Source organism: Taurulus bubalis (assembly GCF_910589615.1).
Source record: "Taurulus bubalis genome assembly, chromosome: 14".
Lineage (NCBI taxonomy): Eukaryota > Metazoa > Chordata > Actinopteri > Perciformes > Cottidae > Taurulus > Taurulus bubalis.
This window is the reverse complement of record NC_136602.1, coordinates 20,417,858-20,439,921: the sequence shown is the minus strand read 5'-3', so window position 1 is coordinate 20,439,921 and position 22,064 is coordinate 20,417,858. Positions and strand designations below refer to the sequence as shown.

Sequence of the window (22,064 nt, the reverse complement as noted above, 5' to 3'; positions counted from 1 at the left end):
CCGCCTTGAAACTCCACTTTTGCCTATAAGTCCTCCTCACGATCTACACTGACGGTAACAGTGACGGGGCAGTCCTCAAATCGGCAGTATCCCAGACACCAGAACTCAGGGCATTGTTTTTTGGATCCTAAGGCCTTCAGTCTGTGCCTCTTAAATGCAATTGAGCAGTATGGGTGAATGGTGGTAATTCCTTTGGAAATTATATGTGTCCACTGCAGTCCTTTTAGCCCTCTTTTTTGTATATTTATTCTAATTCAATTCCACTCTTTCTTCTCAATAAAAAAGTAGGATGGCTTCTGAGGGACTTTGATTTTGATAAATCCGTCTTCATCTGATGTGTAGCTCATGGTGCCCTAATGAAAACGCACATGTTACTGAGTAGTAAGCCTCTAAAATGACGATATAGGTTACTATTATATGCACAATATAATTAACCGCTAGAGGAGGAAGAATGTTTGTATTATTAACTTAATCCCGTTGAAATATGTTAGCTAGCTTAAACGTTTAACCTAATCAACATCTTAATAGCCGTTGGAAAGACGTTCAAAAGACAGGAGAAACAGGGAAGAAAAACTATTTAAAATTAAAGCTACTTTAACTTTAAATCGTTTTTTCCGTGATTATCGTTTATTCCTTGCTGTGTATTATAAGTGTATATTAAACTGAAGCTCAATTTTTAGCTTACAGTGCAACCCTAAAGCAATTCAAACATGTAACTATTAGCTAACTAACTAGCTAGGTTAACCTAAGTTAGCAACATAGATAACGGCTTCAGTCTTCCGTTAGCTTGAGCTCTTAACTTAAATAGGTCAGCAAACCGAAAATGTGAAAATAACTCCATTATTACTTGACAACAAGTTAAAGACACTTGACTTGACTTACCTTACGTTAATACGGAAACCGTTGCCTGCTGACCGGAGAGATCTTTTAGCTAACTGGTTTTAGTCAAAAACTCCTTGTTCTAGGAGTTTTTACAAGACTATGATATTTTCAGTTCAAGGTGCAAGATTACATTTAATCCATGCAAAGAAACTGTGGACGTTTTAGGAGTTGTATTACAATATACTGTAAGGGACAACTTACTGCAACACCCACAGTGACTGTGTAGAATTACACATCATCATATTATAGCACTTCAATTGGATTAGTACGCAGAATGTGTTCGGCAGAGATGAAACGAAGGAGAAGTAACTGAAGAAGAAGAAGAAGAAGAAGAAGAAGAAGAAGAAGAAGAAGAAGAAGAAGAAGAAGAAGAAGAAGAAGAAGAAGAAGAAGAAGAAGAAGAAGAAGAAGAAGTAACTGAAGGGTATGATTTACACCACAAGATGGCAGTATTGCCATAACAACAACAGAATTGCGACCTGTCAGTGAAGAAGAAGAAGTCTTCCGGTGCTAGACGGATGTACTTCCGGTGTCACTGTGCACATGTGGTAAACAAGCGACCGCTTCCCCGGCTGCGCGAGCATGGATTCCTCACTAAAGTGGAATAATTTGCCCAAAGCTCCGAGTCTAAAGAATCTAACCGAGAGAGGATTTGGGGTCCTGAATGAGTCTCAACACGCCGCTGTTCAGGACTTGACAAAAGCTCACGTCGATTCGTTTGACCAGGCTGTCACCGATGGGCTCAGCCGCGTCGTGCAGGTCAGTTTAACGCTCTTTGAACAAAGTTATCAATGCATCGTACTATTTCTTTAGGAAATACTAAATGTTTGTGTTGATTGCACTCGCGAGGAAGCTGAAAACGATTTCGGTAACTTGTAACTGCTTGTCTGTAAAGTTAACGTTGTTTGAAATGACACCCTTCTAACCGTTTATTTGAGAAACTACTATGTTTCAGTGACTTGCCTTCTTACCAATAATTTTTTTCCTGCAAAGTTTGTAATGTTTTTTTTGGGTTGCGTAACTTTCATTTTTAAGGCCATCCCTCCCTTGGAGTTCGCGTTCAAAGAGGACAAATTCAGCCTCGCGTTCGTCGAGGCCACCCTCTACAGCCCAGTGGTCGCCAAAGGGAGCATCTGCAAGGATATGAAGGTGTTTCCTGCCGAGTGCAGGGGAAGGAAATGCACATACAAAGGGAAGCTGGTGGTAAGTCTGAGATGTGTGCCAACGAGGAATTTGCTCAACGGCATTTGAGTGACATGAGTACAGTTTTATTTATTTTTTCAATTGGTTGGGTTTTGTATCATCTCAGGCAGATGTCAGCTGGTCAATCAACGGAGTCCCCAAAGGCATCATAAAACAGTCCTTGGGTCAGTTGCCGATCATGGTGAAGTCCAAAATGTGTAACCTGCATGGCATGTCCCCCAAAGAGCTTGTAAAACGCCACGAAGAGGCAGAGGTAAGACACACATTTAGGACGTTTGCGAGATGACCAGAAATTCATTGCATTCCATCAATATGAGTAATTGGGTACAAATCCCGCCCCTCGCCTTTTTTTTTTTTTTGGGCTGTAATTACACAAACAGGAAATGGGAGGCTATTTCATTGTGAATGGAAACGAGAAGGTTATCCGTATGCTGATAATGCCAAGAAGGAACTATCCCATTGCCATGTCGAGACCAAAGTGGAAGAGCAGGGGCCAGGGATACACTCAGTATGGTAAATATAATATTTGTACAAATTTGCAAAAGCGGTGCTTAATAGTCCAGGCTCAACAATTACAGCTGCATGTCTTTTAAAAATGGATGTCACCTGAAATGCTCCCTCACAGGTATTTCCATGCGTTGCGTGAAGGAAGAGCACACCTCCATTAACATGAATCTACACTATTTGGACAATGGGACCGTGATGCTGAACTTCATTTACCAAAAAGAGCTGTTCTTTCTCCCCCTCGGCTTTGCACTCAAGGTAGTAATAAGGGTCAATGTATTTAGGAAGTGAAAAAGTCTGCAGCATTTATTATCTAGTGAAAAGAGACGTTGAACGTCTTCATAACTATATCATAGAAAACTACACTTAAATATAATGTTAACTCTATCATATGTAAATATCGTTCTGTGCCATTCTCCAGGCTCTGGTGGACTTCACAGATTTTCAAATCTTCCAAGAACTGATCAAGGGCCGTGAGAAAAACTCCTTCTATAAAAGCTGTGCGGCCGAGATGCTGCGTATTGTCATGGAGGAGGGCTGCACCACCCGCAGCAAGGTGCTTAATTACCTCGGAGAGCGCTTCAGGGTTAAGCTGTCCCTTCCTGAGTGGTACACAAACGAGCAGTGCGCCAACTTCCTGATAGAGTACGTATTTATTTTACATCAACGGCCTTGCAGAAACAACAGTGTTATGTTTGTGTGGTACATTTAGTAAATTAATTGTCTTCTATTTTGTCCAGTCAGTGTATGTGCATCCACCTAAAGTCAGACGTGGAGAAGTTCTACCTGCTGTGTCTGATGACCAGGAAGCTTTTCACGTATGCCAAGCAGGAGTGTATGGAGGAAAACCCCGACAGCATCATGTGTCAGGAAGTGCTCACTCCTGGTCAACTCTATCTCATGTTCATGAAGGTACAGTCATGAAGTCATTTGGAGAAGCGATGATGTTTCCTTTACCGGTGATGACCCTCCCACAGAGGAAATGAGTTATGGGTTTTACCCCGTGCAAATATTCCCAACAGGAGAGAATGTCTGCCTGGTTGGCTACTGTGAAGCTGTCCTTTGACAAGAGAGGCAGCAGACTGGCAGGAGGATGGACCCCTGAAAATGTGATAAAGATATTCAACATGAGCCCAGACCTGACCAAACCCTTTGAATATCTGCTGGCCACAGGGAACCTCGCCTCCAGGACAGGTACGCCCGCATGAGTCATACACCGTAAAGGTGGCCGTAGTCACGTGGCGTCAGCCATTTGCATATGGACTGCCCTTTTTGAAACCTAGAGTTGGGCATTTTGTTTTTTGGCTGTCACCATTATGTTACAATTGACTTTCATGAACTAAAAACACGATGAGAAGGGGTTAAGATTCTAAAAGCATGAACACGGACAACACCGCAGTAGCTATCTGTCAATCACAAGGTAGCCACGCTCTAAAGCGTATCCTGCTGTTTGGTCTATTTTACTCCAAATGGACCAGCATTTACTAAATGAACATCATGCTGTAATGAAGACTTGAAACCAGTGATCGAGACCATAAACGGGGGCGGCTGTGGCTCATAACAAACAAATAAAAATAGTAAATAATAAAATAGTTAGAGCAACCCATAATAAAAAATGTATAGCTGACAATGAATCAACACACGGTAAAAAAATGCCTTCCTGAATAAAAAGATTTTTAGGCCAGTCCAGTGGGTAGAGTGGCTGTCCTGCGACCACAAGGTTCACGGTTCAATCCCAGGTCTCCCCATAGTTCGCACGTCGAAGTGTCCGCTAGAAATAATGCAGTTTTAAGACTCTTTTCAGAACTGGAGATTTCAGCCTGGTATGAGCATGTGTTGTGGCATAAAATAGTTGGTCATCTATTGAATAAAACATTGTCTCCCCCTCTGTGCACAGGCCTTGGCATGCTGCAGAACACAGGCCTGTGTGTTGTCGCCGACAAGCTCAACTTCATCCGCTACCTGTCCCACTTCCGCTGTGTGCACAGAGGTGCGGCGTTCGCCAAGATGAGGACCACTTCTGTTCGTAAGCTGCTGCCCGAGTCCTGGGGCTTCATGTGTCCCGTCCACACTCCAGATGGAGATCCTTGTGGACTCATGAACCACATGACGGCCATCTGTGAGATTGTGACATCAACCTTGACCACCACATCCCTGCCTGCTCTGCTCTGTTCCATTGGTAAATCCGCTATTCTGCTAAATTAAGGCCATAATGCGCAAATACATTATGAATGAAATTAGAGTATGTCCTTTAATAAACTTTGTCTGGCGCACATTTCAAAGCACAATATCATTTGTCTCTTGCTTGTAAGGTGTTACTCCAATGGATGGATCTCCTAGCCAAGCTTTTTCGAACTGCTACCCCGTGGTCCTGGACGGGGCCGTTGTGGGCTGGGTGGAGGCTGAATTAGCACAAGTTGTGGTCGACTCCCTGCGTAGGTTCAAGGTATGTCAACTGTATGACGTATACGAGGTCAACTGTCCATACCACCCACATTGTGTGTGCAGAGAGTTGATGTATAAAACAAATACCCTCAGGTGCTGAAAGAGAAGAGGATCCCTCCCTGGACTGAGATCGTCCTGGTTCCTAAAACGGGCAAGGCCAGCTTGTACCCAGGCCTGTTCCTCTTCACAACACCCTGCCGTATGGTGCGGCCCGTATGCAACTTGGCTCTTGGCAAGCAAGAGTTGATTGGCACCTTTGAACAAGTATGTGTACACTCTGATTCATGAAGATACTGTGGTAAAATGTGTTCCGCTAATCCCTAAAGCACACAACCGTAAAGGGGGGATTTGTTTTGCATGTTGACCGCTGAAACTTTTATTTTATCATCTTTTTCTATCCTGTGCCAGCTTTACATCAATGTGGGCATCATGGAGGACGAGATCGAGCCAGGAGTGACCACACACCAGGAGCTCTTCCCGCACAGTATGCTCAGCGTGGTGGCTAACTTCATCCCCTATTCAGACCACAACCAGAGTCCTAGGAACATGTACCAGTGTCAGATGGGTGAGTTGTGAGACCACCGTTGGCGGCTCCAAGCACCCACACGGGCATATTTAAATCCTTTCATTACCATTTCAAAGCAGTGGGTCCATCAGAGATTAAACATCTTCTCCTTTTCAGGTAAGCAGACTATGGGTTTCCCCCTGCACTCTTTCATGGACCGCTCGGATAACAAGCTGTACCGGCTCCAGACCCCGCAGAGCCCACTGGTCAGGCCCTACATGTACGACCACTACAACCTGGACAACTACCCCAGCGGCACAAACGCCATCGTGGCCGTTATATCCTACACGGGCTACGACATGGAAGATGCCATGGTGAGTTAAACAGTAAAACACAATAGTTACTCTTAGTAGTTATGCCTCTGCGCTGGCGACAGGCGTGGCCAGAGGCATAATATTTGCAAGTTTATGTCAGCATGTCTGTCTGGTCCGTTTTGTAGAATGTGGATATCTCAGGAATGCCTTCAAAATTTGCACCAACATTGGATGAACTGATTTTAGAATTTGATGGTCAAAGGTCACTGTGACCTCACATAACTTTCTTTTTTTTTTGTCCATAACTCAAGAATCCTTATGTTAACTATGACAACTTTACACAAACGTCCAATAGGGTAGAATGATGAGGTGGTGACATTTTTGAAAGACACAGATTTAAACGGCAACTTGACTGGTTGGCGGAGGCAAACAAAGATGCGCTGGTAGTTCCTGGTAGAAATGGAATACAATCCACAATCTTTTATCTTATTAGATTGTAAACAAGTCATCATGGGAGAGGGGCTTTGCTCATGGATGCATCTACAAGACCGAGCTGGTGGACCTGGCAGACAAAGTGAGGGGAGACGACAGCGTGGTGTTTGGGGCCAAGCCAGGTGACCCGAAAATAAATGATAAACTGGACGCTGATGGACTTCCGTTTATTGGATCGACACTTCAGTATGGCGACCCCTATTACTGCTACATCAACCTGAACACCGGCCAGAGCTTCGTCTGCTTCTACAAGTACGTGTTTGGATTCTTTTCATCATCTAAACATCTAAAAACCCAATACTTGATGACTTAAATTCTGCACTATATTTAATTTTGCAGCTTAACTTTTCAAATGACGAACCACAATGTGAATGTGTTTTTCTCTCTGTTGTCCAGGAGCCAAGAGGCCAGCGTCGTGGACAATATAAAGATCTGCAGCAACGACACTGGCTCAGGCCGCTTTAAACGCATCTGCATCACCGTACGAATGCCACGAAACCCCACCATTGGCGACAAGTTTGCCAGCCGCCACGGTCAGAAGGGCATCCTGAGTCGCCTGTGGCCCGCCGAGGACATGCCCTTCACAGAGAGCGGCATGGCTCCCGACATCCTGTTCAACCCCCACGGCTTCCCCTCTCGCATGACGATCGGGATGCTGATCGAGAGCATGGCCGGCAAGTCCGGCGCCCTCCACGGCCTCAGCCATGACGCCACGCCCTTCACCTTCTCTGAGGAGAGCTCCGCGCTCGAGTACTTTGGCGAAATGCTGCGGGCGGGCGGATACAACTACTACGGCACGGAACGGCTCTACAGTGGAGTGAGTGGCCAGGAGCTGGAGGCCGACATCTTCATTGGAGTCGTCTACTACCAGCGGCTGCGTCACATGGTCTCCGACAAGTTCCAGGTGAGAACCACCGGAGCGAGAGACAAGGTGACCAACCAGCCAGTGGGAGGCAGGAACATTCAGGGAGGCATCCGTTTCGGGGAGATGGAGCGAGATGCCCTGCTCGCCCACGGCTCCTCCTTCCTGCTCCACGATCGCCTCTTCAACTGCTCCGACCGGTCGGTGACTCAGGTGTGTGTTGACTGCGGCAGCCTGCTCTCCCCTCTGTTGGAGAAACCACCTCCCTACTGGTCGTCATTGCGCCACCGCAAGACCGTCTGCCTGCTGTGCGGTAAAAGTGACTCTATTGACTCGGTGTCTGTCCCTTACGTCTTCCGCTACTTCGTGGCCGAGCTGGCAGCGATGAACATTAAAGTCAAATTAGATGTGAAGTGAATGTTCGCGGCACAATCGGAACAGATACATGCCTTAAATGGGACAAATCAATTTGTTTTATTCAAAGAAAAGTGTGGCATTTAGGGAAATTTATTGGCAGAAATGGAATATAATATGTTTTCTTTAACGTATCATCAACTGAAAATAAGAATCAATGAACAGTTTACCTCTACATACATCTTCACAGAGCCGGCCGCCATGTTTCTACACTGGACAAATCAAACTATGGCTCAACATGGGACCATTCTCGGTTTCAGTTGTTTTCTTACACACGGAAGAAGTTTCAATTGGTTGCAACCAAATCCTAACGCGCCACCTTTTTTATAATGGCTGTGGAGTTGATACAGAAAGATAAAAAAACAACAACTGTAAAACCATGATGTAACAATAACCTGGTTCCTGAGGAGTTCATCTCCTTCGCCAAGTGTTTTATTAGCCGAAACCTATATGCATTTGATGGGCTGAATGTGTTGAGATGTTATTTGATGTAAAAAATAACCCCAGGTCTTTTTGTACATTCAGTGTTGAATAAAGATTATGCTGCACCAAAAAATCTGATATTTTACTTCAGTAAAGCTACCACACATTTTTGGAGCAGAGTTGTCCGTTGCTAGTTTGAACTTCTTTATGTTCGTATGTTTCAAAAGTTGAGCAACCACTGGTTTAATCTTTAACAATCTATTGTATTTGATGCGTCATGTTTCTTTAGTCAATTCTTAATCTGAATAGTGGCTGGGGCGATAATTAAATATGGTCATTTATCGTCACCATTATCGTGACGAAAAATTATAGAGATATATCGGGATACACAATGATGTCCTCAAAATTGATAAAAAAGCGCATACTTTGTCAAATTGGATAATTTTGCACAGTGTAATTAAATTATAAAATACTCAGTATGTTTAGTACTCAATTAACATCATTAACCAGCTAGAAACAAACATGGTTATTTCAAATACATGTATTTATTAAATTACCACAAACATGCTATATTGTTATATCCTTATTGAGATATGAAATGACTTGCATCGGAAAAATAAAAGATTTTGGCCAAATTGATTAGCAGACATGCTTCTAACAGGGTTCTTTCGGTCATGGAAAACCTGGAAAGGTCATGGAATTTTAAAATGGTTATTTCCAGGCCTGGAAAAGTCCTTGAAAAAAATTAAATCCACAAAGTGTTGGAAAAGTCATGGAAATATATTAGATTTAGTTCATGACATTCATTTACGCCGAGTTAGAAATAATGAATATGCTTTTAAAAGAAAGACGCTCAAAATATAAGCAGGCATACATATAGGCATCTATATAAATGTTTATTCTTTTAATCAAACTATTGTCTCATTAATTTGTGTCATTTAAGGTTTACTGTATGCTTTGTTATTCTCATCGATAGTTTAAATATTACATCTTCTCACTTTTTCATGTTTACATCGAGATTTCACAAAATGTTTGGTCATGGAAATTTGGTTTAGTCATGGAAGAGTCCTGGCAATCCATCAGTCAGAATGTGTATGAACCCTGTTCTAAAAATTTAGTGAATAGAAATACTCTTTATTTTACAATTATGAGATACTTATGCAAATATATGGATGGATTGTAAGATTCCTTGCAGAATGCACAAAACATCGGAATCGGAAAATGGATAATGACAGTCATCTTTGAACATTTCAATGATTACAAATGTCCACATGAAGGGACGGTCCTCCCCATTCACTTCAGTCACACATGGTTTGAATCACAAGTTGCTCTTTTATTTCAGTTGTTGCAGAATATGTGGCAGATCCAGCACAGTAGGGATCGTGTAGTCTGGTGTCACTGAACCTTCTGGCCGAGCGCCTCCTGCACTGCTGATCCAAACTGTAGCCCGTACTTTAGCATTAAGGCCCCCCTGAATATCGGTGTCCAGAGAGTCCCCCACTATAATACAGTCCCGGGCCTCCACCTGCAGCATGTCGAAACACAATGTGAAGATGGAGAGAAATGGTTTCTGCTCCGCGTGTTCTCCACCGATCACGATGGCGTCGAAGAACTCCTCGCATCCGACCGCCTTCACTTTCTCACTCTGAGTCTGAGTCTCCCCGTTGGTCAGCAGCAGCAGCTTGTATTCGCCGCGCAGTCGTTTCAGGAGGTTGCATATGTCAGTGGACAGGCTGAGAACCTCCAGGCGGCTGTTTTTCCACAGGTAGTAGCACTGAGCTGCCAATGAGGGTGGCGAACGACTGCCCACAGCCTCCTGGATGCTCTTCTCCCAGTGGCCCACGCGCACCTCATCAATGGATCTGCCAGCTGAGGGGTCAAAGCTCTCCTCGAGAAGCTTCTGCTTGAACTTGTCACAAATGCTGTCGATGGTGTTGTCGTCCAGGGCCAGTGTGGTCTTCAGAAGTTCACTGGTCTGTAAGATTGGAACAGATCACCATTTAGAAGTTAAAGCATGCATATCTTATTCAACAATAAAGGACAAGAGGTCAGGGAGTGTTTTAGAAGTTTAGGCTAAAGTGCAATACAGCAGTCAGTGTTGGAAGAAGCCCGGTCGTAGGCACCAATAAGGACACTCATTCAGGTCGCAGTGAGATCCTTGTAAAGATAATAGTAACATATCTAATTATAGATTAAACATTAACATTGTATAGTATACATCAGCTTATTTGCCTTGTTTCTTCTTCTTTTTTATGTCTATGCATGGAAACATTTTGCCCACCTTTTAAGACACGTTTCTGGGAAAGATGAAATATACCCAGAAAGCTGCTGGTTAGTATTTATTTTAACCAAATCAGGCAAAACATACTTTTCAGATGCACTATTTAAACCTCATCCAGGTATGATAACTGCCTCTTCTAAACTGCGTCACTTCATTAAAAGTAAGCACTGACACAATGTGAAATATACATGAATCTCCAAGTAAATGTCCACCAAAAAGAATTTTACTTATAGAATAGAGTGAAAATATAGTTAAAGTATCGAAAGTAAAAGTAGTCACTATGGGCAGAGCACTCCTGGGAATTACATGCCATGTGTACATAAACTAAACTCAATGTACAAATATTGCATGCACATAAATACATTTCATTGAGCTGCTTCAGTTAAAAATTAGACTGGATCGCTGCCATTGTTGTGATGGTGTTTCAATCCTATATTTTGTTAAATTAGAAGAAAAAATATATACTTATTATGCATTATAATATGCTGCACATCCGATTTTGTAATTATTGACACTCATAATATTCTCGGGCAGTTTAATCTGCAACAATACGTGCCCTGATGAGCAGGGCCATTTAAGGATTTAAAGTGTAAAACACACAAATGTGTTTTACACGTATGTACAATTAGATTTTGAAAAGTATTATCAGATAATTGAAGTGTGTGTCAAACGTACAGAATGTTTTCTCTGACATGTAGAAGAGTACATTTCCAGTCACCAGTAGTCATTTGTACGTGAGTTCATTGAATGCCTCCTATATAAACAGTGTATGGACGAGCACTTTCCGTTTGGCTTGCGTTACAAATATGGACGCTAACTTGAAATGCTTCACGAAGAATGTCAGACTGCATCACCTTTCTTATCGCCCTTTCTCCTGCCCGAGTCGTTTCAATGAGCGTGTTGTCCAAGTCAAACAGTATCGCCTTCACCGCTTTACCGTCCATTGCTGTGAACCGTTTTTTCACACACCACAGTAATGTGCTGCATCTTCCACTTTGACTGGACTTGAGGTCAATGCGGAAGTATCCTACTACCGCGGTAAAACTGCATGACTGTAGTTGTAGTTTTGATAAATGTGCAGCGCTGGCGAGTTTATTCCTGAAGAGGACGCCACTAAATCAATAATATGAACTGTATTTTTCTCAATGAGCTCTCCAGACACTTCAGCGTTCATGTTATGACTTACATTGCATCCATACGTGTGTGTGCCATTTAAAGGAAACGTAGTCAAGAGAGCCGCTTGTACATTGTTTCGATTGACAGAACTTCCCCATATTCTGAGGTTAATGCAGTCCCTGCTTGCTTTATTTTGTTGTATCACATATAGGCTTCATTAGAATATTAGACTACAATACAACAATCTAAATTATACAAATATTAAAACGTATTGAGAACTACAGGCACATGACCCACTAAAAAAACACCATGAAAATTGTGTTTATATTTGTGATTATAGGCCTAAAGTGAGCATTTTGCTTTGCACCGTTATAACGTTCCAGAAACCACACGCCATTTTCCATTATTGGAAAGTTTTCCATTTGTGACTGTAACAGGAGCCTTCTTATAATACATTTCTAAATTATTTATAGACCGGGATAATCCAAATGAAATTAAAACAGTGTCATCACTTGTCTAATCAAATGCCCTCTACGTGACACTTGACCATGCATATTGCAAATGTAAGCATATATTGCGTGAGACACACTCTTTCAAAATCATAACATAACTCAATTCTTATGCAACCTGTTCTTTAACTCCTCCTGAACTGGCAATGCACCAGAGGTTCACACGCAACAGTGTGCCGGCCTGTTTCACTACCAACCCTAATCAGAAATCACAACAATCCTTCCTCACATTCCCTGACAGTATTCTGATTGCAGCTTGTGTCTTTAAGAAAAAAAAACCTGACCTAATTATTTCAATTACCTTTGACAAAAAAATGACACAGATAAATTATAAATCAAGAAATGGTGTGAGAAGCCAAGCCTGCTATTAACCATGGGAACAAACAACACCTACTGCTCGCATGCGAAGGAGGAATACGTTTGTTTAAATGACAGACGTGCAGCAAATGAGCTCAAAACTTTTTATCAGCCTTAACCTTAAAAAGGGAAGAGAAACATAAACAGTGGATGCGTGAAGAGTGAACTTCCAAGTGTAAAGATGGAATTTCCCTTTTGATATGGGGGATGGCGGGGGGAGCAGATGACTTCCCTAACAGGCCGCTTGTGACTCTTCCAAGAAAGAGCAGGCATCTGAGGGACTGGTGAGACCTGGTGTCTTTGTCTGCACGACACCATTCCTCTTTTATCTGTGTGGGTGGCGGTGGCTGCACATAGCCACACGCTATATCTCTCAACTGGGCACGAACCCCTTGCAAAGGCCCTTCATTAAGGGTGTCATTCTGCCAAACACCTGATAGCCTCTCCAGAGCAGGAAGATAGCACTTGAGTACATTTGATCTGCCCCATGTTTCTATGCGTTTGAAGACTTCATTTTCGCCTATTATATTTGTGTGACCCCCACAAGAAGGGTCTTGTGTTTTTGTTTTTTTATAATTGGGGGCGTTCATCTGGGCCAGCTGTGTGTCTGATCTATGGGTACCTCTGTGTGTGTGTGTGTGTGTGTGTGTGTGTGTGTGTGTGTGTGTATGTGTGTGTGTGTGTGTGTGTGTGTGTGTGTGAGTGTGTGTGTGTGTGTGTTGGTGATCAAACAGGGGCCAGGTTTGATCCTCTTTTATAATCCTGGCTCGGGCCTCGATAGGACAAGTGTAAGCCAGAGAATGGAGCCCTGAATTGTATTGGCGTGCCCTTAGTCCTATATGTGACACTAGTCATGCTCAATAGAAAGTGTGCAGGTCACTTACAAATCAAGACATCAACTAAAGTTCATCTGTGACACTTTTTGACCAAGTGGCACCAAATTCATTATCTACCATCATTTAAGACGCACTGAAATATTGAACATTCGTCACATCTAAAAGATTTTGATCCAGCATGCCTTACATTGCAGCTGAGATAGAAGGTGGAGCGATGATAACTGGAACTCAGCTGTCCTTTTTTTGTCAAGGTGCTGCCATCAAGCTCGGCCTCTGATAGGGAGACAAACTTCGACCACACACACGTAGATGCGAGATTTTATCGAGGCCAGGGGAATGTATGAACTACAGCCTAAATGTGCCTAAAGGCACTTGTCATGGTAACAAGGGGAGTCTGGCAACCTGCATGTACACAGAAACAGAAACAACCCAGCCTGGAGCAGGATGGTGCCTCTATAGGAGATTATTATTATCATAAGGCTATCATAAGGCTCTCCATGATCAAGGAGCGATATGCTTTTCTGCTTAGCTTATGTAAATTGTGAGTTAGGGGGCCTCCAGCAGGCTTCCGCCCATGGATACTAGTATCATCATCAAATAAGTCCAAATATGGGATTTGCACTTGCTTCAATCAAATGTGTCAATGGTGGCCATACTTTGAGGCTGGAAAAAATGTAAATCAATGTAAATTTTCTCCTGAATGGTCTTTTGCCGATGTCAGAGCCATGTTTTTGCTGTGTGTTTATGTGCATTATCCCTCCAGGCACCAGTTGGTGTTTTTAGCTCGGGCGGCCATTGGACTGCCATTATTAATGTGTGTGCACGCGTTAATATAAAGGTGTAAATCCAATGCATTGGTCGCAGCCATTCATAAACAATCTGTGCACGTAATGTTTCACGGATGTGAAGACTGACTTACTATAAACATGGAAGAGCAACCTAATGACTCACTTAAACCTAACTTGAAAGAATCATAGATGGGCACTGTAAAAAAACAAAAACGCATTGCATTGATGAAAAAATTAGGCAATTGAAAGAGACCAAATTAAATGAATAAATAAGTGATTGTCTAAAAGTAAAAGTTGCCCTGCTGCTGATGACGGTGACGAGGGTAAAGAGGTTGGAGCAATAAATCCTCTACTTCATCCTAACGCATTAAAGCAGAATCTCATGCTGCTGCGTGAATGAAGACGCACGCTTGGGAGGAACGGGCAGATCTCCTAAGGAGTGAAAAGGACACTGAAATAGCAGCTTCCACTGCGAGGCTAGCAGCACTACAGGCCCATGACGGCAGCAGTGTTTCAGATGGACAATCCGACGGAATGGAGTCATATGTGGGGAAAGAGGCCCTTTAAAGACCACTTGGTAAAACGTGTGAGCCTCGGTTTGATCGGTCCTCATGGCAGCACTATGACTCTTCATTTGATCGCCACTACTTCAAGGACGCATCTCATAATGACTAAGCAAGATGATGCCAACTCTCAATGGGATATCCAAACCCTAATCATTCAAAGCTCTCTACCTCCTCAAAGCAATAATCAAACATCAGAAGATCTCTATAGTTTGTAGATATCAACGCTCCTTGTTCCAATGCAAACCTCAGTTTCTGCCTCACAGGGAAATTCCATTCTTTGATGGAGATCCTCTGTAGTTTTTATCGTTCATAAAAGCATTTGAACGTTGCGTTGATGAAAAGCCAACAGTAAAGGGGACTGTTTATTAAACTGTATTATCTGAGCAGTTTACGAGAGGACAGCCAAGGATTATTGTAGGCAGCGGTCTTTATATGACTCCAGGGAGAGGACATGCTGTCATCAAACATATGCTCGAGGAGCATTTTGGAAATGGTTTAAAGGTAACAGAGGTACAATACTCGGAAGAGCTAAACATGCCAGCAAATATGAAAACCGTTATTCAGAAACTTCCACATAAAGTAAACTAAAGTAAAAGTGTGGGAATTATTGGACAGAGATCAAAGAGCTTGTTTTACATCTCTGATGAATTAAAAGCAGCTCACAAGAATGGTACGATTCCGAGGAAGTTATCTCCTGCTCAAAGGCAAACCCTTCTCATGTTATATTTGTTTCATCTTTGTGATCCAACTTTTTGGAAGTGTCGGACTTTGACTGAACGCCAGTGGCAAAGGGAACCTCATAACATGAAGTAATGGGAACTTTGGGAATCCTTTCTCTGCGCACATTGTCTAAACAACACATATCAATTAGCATTCAGTAGCAGCTAAATTATGCGATGTAAGGTGGGATGTACAGTGGGAAAAATATTTTGCACAATCCAAAGTGTTCCTCATGAAAAGACAGGACCTCCCATAGTCTGGCAGGCTTCCCGTAGCCCCGTCTGCTTGCCGATACACCCGAGTTCTCCTGACCAGCCCCTGAATCAGCGCAGCAGGGAGGAAGACAAACTATGCGTGGTCATTGAAGTATAAACCCTAAGAGCCTGAACCCTGGACGATCAGCTAATCTCAATCCAATCCAGAGGGGATTTATAGTAGGACAATTCTATAAAATCAATACATTTTTTGTCAATTGGAAATCTTTCTACAAACAATGTAGTGAGCCAATAAATAAAACGTATTTCGAAAGAAAAGAGAGATGTTATGTCTTGACACTCTTGAACGATGACTACTTTCATTGTCACTCCAGTTTCTGTCTCGGCAGGAACTAAATCACATGAAGAAATCAGGATGTGAAATATGCTACGTAATTGTGAGGTAAATCTCTGGCTCTAGGTTTTGTCAAGTCACGACATCCTTAACAGTTTTCTTGAACTGCTCTGTTGGCATGTCACTGACTCATTACAATGTCTCATTGATACGTACATAACCACCTAACTTGTGATCTGGCAGAGGAATATGTGTTAAAAATACCATGAATTACTATATATAGTATTATATAGTATATACAGTAATATACAGTATTAATGGCAACTTATTTAACTTATCTTATTGCTATATCAACACTTCACTGGTGGTCATTTTGTTATGTTATGTTTTGCCATTTTAAACAAAATGCATATCTTGATACAGTTTGGGATAATAAAGTGAGACGACTCAGAGTTAAACCATGCTGTAAAATAAATTAAGAAACTAGGAGAATCAGCATGACACACTAATAGACGTTTGAGCTGACTCATCATCTGGTATGAGTAGCCTGCAGTAAATATGTGTGTGTGAGAGCGATGGAGCGCCGCGAACCCAGAGCAGTTACAGATTCTACAACACGTCACTGTTCCCCAAAGGTGCAATTTTCCGTCTGACTGGACGAGGACGGGACGGGACAGGCTGAGGCAGGGGAACGGACAAGGTGTATCAGAGGCTTTGATGCCTCTCTCTGACACACGCGAGGAAAACCACAACACAGACACGACTTGTTGTTACCAAGATGATCAAAATGTGGACTTTGAAAAGCCATGTAATCTCTTCTCAAACGTTACGTGTCAGGTTTGGAAACCCAGCATGTTGATATTCACAACAATGGCACGTCACTTTAAGGTTCACTTAATTAAAGGAAGGGTCTTGTGTTTTATATTTCATCAATGCAAATTATCTCTGAAACTACAGAGACTTGAGTTGTTGGGGCATACAGTTGGTTCAACCGAGGCTGGTCAAAAATGGCGAGACATAATTTTAATTCCATACCGGAAACACAGTATAGGCTTTGTGGAAGACGAGTCATCTGAATTGTGTTCACGACTCTGCAACGATTTCCCTGTGTGATTTTGAAACTGACATCATGGGTTTATACACACAATTTGCCCTGGAAAAACCCTGCAGGGAGGGACAGTTACAAAGTTCAGACATTTCAATGACAATTCATTGAAATGTCTGAACTTTGCAACTGTAACTTGTATGAGTAATCATCTGGCAAATTGCTTTTGTCAATACAAAAGATGACTAGTTTTGTGTGAAATACTAGCTGGCTGAGAAATTATTTTTAGTTTTTAAGTTATTCTCCTTTCCATATTCATTCTCTGTGGAATTTGCTATAAGTATAAATTAAGAAGTATCAGAAATAAATGAATGAAAATAAGAATTGAATAAGATACAAAAGGATTCCAACTTCCAAACCTTTTATTCATATCTCCTCATATCTGACTCCATACCGTATGTTGTTCCAGAGTATGTATGCTACAGTGATGTCATATGAATGTACAAAACAATAAATGTGTCACCATAACCATTAAACCCCATATCACCATTAACATGAAAGAATAACCAAAACGGCAATCTTTTGGCTTTGATATTTGTTCTTCGATGCCCTTGGCGATCAGGGGAAAATATAAACATTGTAGCCAAAATATTTACATTACAAAAGCCAAATCAAATGTGTATACAAAGGAAAACGACTATCATGTATACAGGACTGTCAATGGATATGCCCAGTATGCCCTGCGCGCACGGTTGACAATACTATTCTGATAATCGACACATTATTGATTATGCTCATGATAATATACTCCTTACTTCAGTTGCTGCCCAAACAGCATCGATCTACATGATACTAGGACGGGGTGAACGTCTTGTAATTCCATAGTGCGTGGCCTCTGAGATCCACACTGTTACGCACAGTCAGCAACACAGCTAGGTTACAGCTAATGGCTACAGACAACAACAACTTATTTCGACACAGATGGAATAATGAATCAAGGAAGACATATTAGTTTATTTAAAGTCTCTTAAAGAATACTGTTCCTTGCTCATCACCATTATCACCTGTTGAGTGTCATGCCAACGCTGCCATGTTAATGTCAAGGTAAACTATACAGAGGCTTAACATTATCTTATTTTTAAGGATAATTGTCATACACAAGTCATTACCTGGAGAAGAAAATGGTGTGTAATTTTACAAAACTCAAATTTAAATAACTTTTTGACATACCCACAGATTACCCACATCCCTTTAATTTTCTTTTAAAGCAATCTGATGTAGCTATGATGCGTGGAAGGGTGTGTGTGTGTGTTCATAAGTCAGTCAAAATTATTTGTAATAGCTTACTATTATAATATTAAACTACAAGACAGGACCAAGCCTCTAGGAAGAGCTTTTTCCTGTAGACTTCCATTGAGAAAGAGACTGGACCAGACGGCAACCTTCGCTTCTGACAAGTGAAGCCTATGTTGGAAAAAGTCATAAATGGTATTTAGAAAAAATTATTGATAAAAGTCATAGTCTAATGTTGAAAAAATCATAGTATAAGTCATAGGGAAGTCGAAAAGATTTAAAAAGATGTATACGTCAACAAAAGTCATCGTAAAACGTATCTAAAAAATGTTTGTTTATTATACTATACTGGGCCTTTTTATGAATTTCTCCACCATACTAAATCATGACTTTTTTGACATGCTATACTATCAATTTCATTATCATTTGTTTTACATACTATACAATGATTTTTTTTTTTTAAAGAAAGAAACCCTAGTTTCCTGTCCTGTCCTTGGCTCAGTAAGGATTTTAAACTCCACTCCTGCCTGTCTCATATATATTTTAATGTCTCCCTCTGTGAATTATTGCAATGCATCATATTGTGCTCTGTTTCCCAAGTCTTCCACCACTGACACATATTTGATTGACTTTTCCCAATTGAATATAACATGGATTAGATACTTGCTTGCCGAACCTTAGCAGTGTTATCATTACCTCTGTCCTTAAGATATCTTCCTTACACAATTAAACCTGAACTGACGTTTGTATACTACATACATTATAGTATGGTGGAATAGTGTATCAACCCCCCAGTCAGAGCAACATACATTCCTCACTATAGGTTTAAAGCTTTCTTACTTTAAAGAAAAATTGTTTTCTCATCAAACCTTAATTGCTCATATTTGAATTCTGGCATTCTCTCTCATGGCTTACTGTAGGCCAAATTTCACCAGGATTTGCAATATTGGCTTTCAACTGATAAATGTGGATGTGGTTTTTTAGTTAGGCTCTAAAATGACGGTTAACTATTATTTGCACAATGTTGAGGATGAAATAATTCCATCCATCCATCCATTTTCAACCGCTTATCCAGGGTCGGGTCGCGGTGGCAGCAGGTTCAGCAGGCCGACCCAGGCTTCTCTCTCACCCGCAACATTTTTCAGCTCATTCTGAGGGACCCCGAGGCGCTCTAAGGCCAGCTGGGAGACATAATCCCTCCAGCGTGTCCTGGGTCTTCTCCGGGGTCTCCTACCAGTTGGACGTGCCTGGAAAATATCTAATGGGAGGCGTCCAGGAGGCATCCTGACTAGATGCCCGAACCACCTCAGCTGACTCCTTTCGACACGAAGGAGCAGCGACTCGACTCCCTCCTGATGTCCAAGCTCCTTACCCTATCTCTAAGGCTGGGCCCGGCCACCCTACGGAGGAAGCTCATTTCGGCCGCTTGTATCCGAGACCTCGTTCTTTCGGTCACGACCCAGAGTTCGTGACCATAGGTGAGGGTTGGAACGTAGACCGACCAGTAAATGGAGAGCTTTGCCTTCCGGCTCAGCTCCCTCTTCACCAGGACGGACCGGTACAGCGCCTGTTTTACTGCTGCAGCCGCACCGATCCGCCTGTCGATCTCCCGCTCCACCTTACCCTCACTCATGAACAAGACCCCGAGATACTTGAACTCCTTCGCTTGGGGTAGGCAGTTTGTCCCCACCTGGAGGGAGCAATCCACCGGTTTCCGGCAGAGCACCATGGCCTCAGATTTGGAGGTGCTAACTCGCATCCCTGCCGCCCCAGTGAATGCTGGAGGTCACGGTCCGAGGAGGCAAACAGGACCACATCATCTGCGAACAGCAGAGAGGTGATCCCGAGACTCCCGAACCGGATCTTCTCCGCCCCCTGGCTGCGCCTAGATATCCTGTCCGTGAAAGTCACAAACAGGACCGGTGATAAAGGGCAGCCCTGGCGGAGGCCAACGCCCACCGGGAACGTGTCTGACTTATTACCGAGGATACGAACACAGCTCCTACTGCAGGCGTACAGAGACCGGATGGCTCGTGCCAACGGGTCCGGCACCCCATACTCCCGCAGCACCCCTCACAAAACCCCCCGAGGGACCCGGTCAAAAGCCTTCTCCAGGTCTACAAAGCACATGTAGACTGGTTGGGCGAACTCCCAGACCCCTCCGGAAGCCTTGCGAGGGTAAAGAGCTGGTCCACTGTTCCACGGCCGGGACAGAATCCGCACGGTTCGTCTTGAATCTGAGGTTCGACAAGCGGTCAGAGCCTCCTTTCCAGCACCCTGGCATAAGCTTTTCCCGGAAGGCTGAGCAGTGTGATGCCACGATAGTTCGAGCACTATTCACTATTGCAATTCCCACATTTTAAATTAGTTTGTGAAAAAACGTATTTTCACCGGTGACGTTAGTTGTATTGTAAATAAAATGGAAAAATGCAACAAGATATACCATGTTCATTAGTAAGCTTTAATTGGTCCTGGGAGGTTTAACTTTTTTCTATTTTCATTTTATACTTCCGGCTAGCTGTTTCCAGTCTCCAGTATGCTGATCTAAGCTAACCTGCTGCTGGATGTAACTGCATATTACGTGATAATACAGACGTGATATATGTGGTATAGATCTTCTCATCAAAATGCTGAACCATACCTAAAATTGTTATAAATGATTTGCAAATGTAATCATTGTATGGTTATTTAAAATTCATATAAGCATATATAAGCGTCTTTGAGCATCTGGAAAAGCGCTATATAAATTAAATGTATTATTATTATATAAAAGTAATTGGACACTATTAGGAATGTATGTACCAACAAAATAAAGCATTGCCAATAAAGTTTATTCAGGGAAGAAATCTCTTGCTGGATATATAATATTATGTTTCTTACACCTTGCTTTCCTTGTTTATACTCTGCCATCTGCCCATTGTTTACACTGGATATTCCTGCAGGGTTCTGTTCAAGGATGAGAAAACAAACCCAATCAGGTTCCACTTTTCCTCACACTCACTGATTGGATCATGATGTGCAAACGCAGGGAGTGGAGAGAACAGATGGTGTATAGCTGCTTGACTCTGAATGCGCCGGGTGCTGACACTTTCCATTTGAAGTCCACCCCTCCGCCTTCATCGGGGAGGAGTGTTGATGACATGACATGTCTAGTGTCAAGTGCCAACGTTTAAAAGAGGCCTCTAGATGGAGGGTCTGGTGTTGACGTGGAGGAGACATGTATCCATATGGATTCTGTGTCATTCCTGCCTGTCCGTGTACACAAGTTCACCGTGAGATCATCCAGTGATTGCTGAGCGGCATTAGGAGTCATGAAGAAGAAAACTATCTTTACTTTTCTCTACTTACCAGCAGACATTTAAATGAATACTCTGCTTTTAAAACAAATGCAATGATTGAATCCGATTGGAAAGAGTATCTTCACATTTAGGTGCATAAATCTTTGCAGGTACAGCTGGCGATACAGATGCTCAGTAGTTCCCTTGCCGATGCACTTCCTGTATCTAATGAGCACCTCAGTTTCTGTTCGCGGTGCCAGATATTTATCATGGTACAGACTGACTGCCAAAGCTGCCCTGATTCTTTTTTTATATATATACAGAACGCAATTACACACACACACACACACACACACACACACACACACACACACACACACACACACACACACACACACAGATCAGATCTGGCTTGCTCCTATAGCATCAGAAACCCTTAGAAACTGACCCCCCTGTCACCGGAAAACATTGATACGATGTCATCATGTACATGAAGAATGTAATTTGGAGTATGCATGGTGTCGTGTTTCTCATGCATCCTTTGCCTCAGGCAGATTTATTCTTTGAGCAGTGACTATATGGCTTATGTCATTACATAATTGGATCATGTGGATTTAGTTTCCAGGGCAATGAAAGCAAGCATGCTCCAAACTACTCCAACCAGTTCCCATTAACACTGCAA

General features: G+C 42.5%; 2 protein-coding genes across 2 annotated transcripts; one reads left to right on the top strand and one right to left on the bottom strand.

Moving 5' to 3' along the window:
* The first annotated feature begins 2,248 nt into the window (after positions 1-2,248).
* Positions 2,249-8,141, top strand: polr1b (RNA polymerase I subunit B). The gene is made up of 13 exons (XM_079229765.1): positions 2,249-2,338; positions 2,466-2,598; positions 2,711-2,847; positions 3,011-3,234; positions 3,330-3,501; positions 3,612-3,783; positions 4,487-4,768; positions 4,902-5,035; positions 5,128-5,298; positions 5,443-5,599; positions 5,717-5,913; positions 6,347-6,597; positions 6,742-8,141. The coding sequence occupies exons 1-13, from the start codon at positions 2,264-2,266 to the stop codon at positions 7,622-7,624; spliced, it is 2,988 nt and encodes a 995-aa protein (XP_079085891.1). The 5' UTR covers positions 2,249-2,263; the 3' UTR covers positions 7,625-8,141.
* Positions 8,142-9,377: 1,236 nt separating this feature from the next.
* Positions 9,378-11,307, bottom strand: nanp (N-acetylneuraminic acid phosphatase; the record flags this gene model as incomplete). Its single annotated transcript, XM_079229561.1, has 2 exons — positions 11,180-11,307; positions 9,378-10,019 (listed from the first exon to the last, which is right to left on the bottom strand). The coding sequence occupies exons 1-2, from the start codon at positions 11,267-11,269 to the stop codon at positions 9,378-9,380; spliced, it is 732 nt and encodes a 243-aa protein (XP_079085687.1). The 5' UTR covers positions 11,270-11,307.
* Positions 11,308-22,064: the final 10,757 nt, after the last annotated feature.